We start from the raw sequence: 1749 nt of genomic DNA, 5'->3' as shown, positions 1-1749 counted from the left end.
ACTACAAGAATATTGATTTGGACAAAGTATTATCATCCTCTGTTCCTGACGGCATTGACTGTTATTTTGACAATGTAAGTGGATTGGCACCATTTCTGAGATGATTCAATCCTTTAGCATTCGGATAACTCTGTCAAATGTAATGCTTATTTGTCCACATTGTATTGAATTTATCGTAGACTCATTTCTGTCTTGAAATTTTTTTGCCACTTTAAACTACTTAAATGAAATGTTCTGTTTGGTTTTCTAGGTTGGTGGTCACTTCTCATCGGTTGTCTTAAGTCATATGAATAGTCATGGTCGTGTATGCATTTGTGGTTGTATATCTGAATATAATGTTCCAGTGGAAAACAAACTAAAGGGTAACCTGATGTTTTCTCTATTTTCTGCTTATTAAAGTTCTCTTTTAAAAGGCTTTTTTTTTTTACATTTAAATTTCATTATAGAAATCCTGCTCTCCCTCCTCCTGTCATCATTATCACCACCACCATCATTTTGCCTCCATGTTCTATATCGGCACAGGTTGGACAGTTTGACATCATCCAACAGCTAAGATGTCTGTGTCAAGATCCAGTTTCTGTTTCCGCATGATTTCCATGACTGGATACCCTTCCTAATGCCAACTCAGTTTATTACATTCTGAATTCAAATTCTGCTGAGGTCAACTTTGCCTTTCATCCTTTCAAGATCGATAAATTAAGGACCAGAGAAACACTGGAGTCAATGTAATCGACTTGTCCCCTCCCCACAAATTTGAGGCCTTGTGCTTTTAATAGAAAGGATGATTATTATTATTATTATTATTATTATTATTATTATGGCAGAATGGTTATTGCACTGGATATTGTTCTGTAGCCTTTCTTTTGGCTTTACATTCTGAGTTCAAATTCAACCAAGGTTGACTTTGCTTTTCATCCCTTCGGAGTCATTGAAGTATGTACCAGTTGAGCACTGGGGTTCATGTAATTGACTATACCAGGGCTGGCCAACCTGAGGTCCACGGGCCGCCTGCTTAATACTTTCTTGAAATGGGTTTATTTAAACAGACATTTTAAAAATCTTATCAAACATTAAAAATTGTAATGCAAAGTAAAAATGAAAGATACTACTGTTTTTGCAATGATAATATTTCATGTTGAATCATTGATCATTTGTTCATTATTGTAATAATAGCATGAGAAAGCAAAATGCTTTCAATTCTGTCAGTATACAAGCAGCCCTCAAAAATCTTTCTGTGATAAAAAAGGCCCGTAGTGTAATTTGAGTTGGCCATGCCTGGATTAGACCTTCCCCCCAAATTGTACCCGTTGTAGAAAAGATTATTATTAATATCATTTTTATTTCTATTTTTCTTCAGGTCCCTACCCTTTCAAAAGGATTTTGCATAAAGAACTCTCCATATTTGGTTTCATAGTATGGAAGTGCATGCAGCGAGCTGGTGAAGGAAGAAAGCAACTTCTGGAATGGATTAAAAATGTAAATATCAAAAAATGTTCTTTTAGTATAAAAAGAATTTAGCTTTCCATAAGGCAAGGCACTAAATGTGTGGTTGAGAAGTGAGCCTCACAACGACATGGTTCTAAGTTCAAATGTATTGCACAGCACCTTGAGCAAGTGTTTCTACTATTGCCTTCAGTTTTCAAGTAACCAAGTCAGTAGAGTACAGATCACATGGTCAGCTATTTGTATTCTCTCACCCATTCTTATGTTGTATCTGTGGCTAAGAAAGACACTTAATTCTCAGTAGCC

At 35.6% G+C, this 1749-nt stretch overlaps 1 protein-coding gene across 1 annotated transcript in view; it reads left to right on the top strand.

The window, feature by feature from the left end:
• LOC106883244 (prostaglandin reductase 1) overlaps positions 1-1749 on the top strand; it is a 6954-nt gene that overhangs the window by 4597 nt on the left and 608 nt on the right. Inside the window, exons 6-8 of the mRNA XM_052971517.1 lie at positions 9-74; positions 251-362; positions 1358-1476. Coding sequence (XP_052827477.1) covers positions 9-74; positions 251-362; positions 1358-1476 — 297 coding nt within the window. The remainder of the gene's footprint in view (positions 1-8; positions 75-250; positions 363-1357; positions 1477-1749) is intronic.

The sequence above is a fragment of the Octopus bimaculoides genome, chromosome 11 (genome assembly GCF_001194135.2).
Source record: "Octopus bimaculoides isolate UCB-OBI-ISO-001 chromosome 11, ASM119413v2, whole genome shotgun sequence".
In the NCBI taxonomy this organism is placed as follows: Eukaryota; Metazoa; Mollusca; class Cephalopoda; order Octopoda; family Octopodidae; genus Octopus; species Octopus bimaculoides.
The sequence above is the reverse complement of the archived record's forward strand: the minus strand, read 5'-3'. Positions and strand labels throughout refer to the sequence as shown.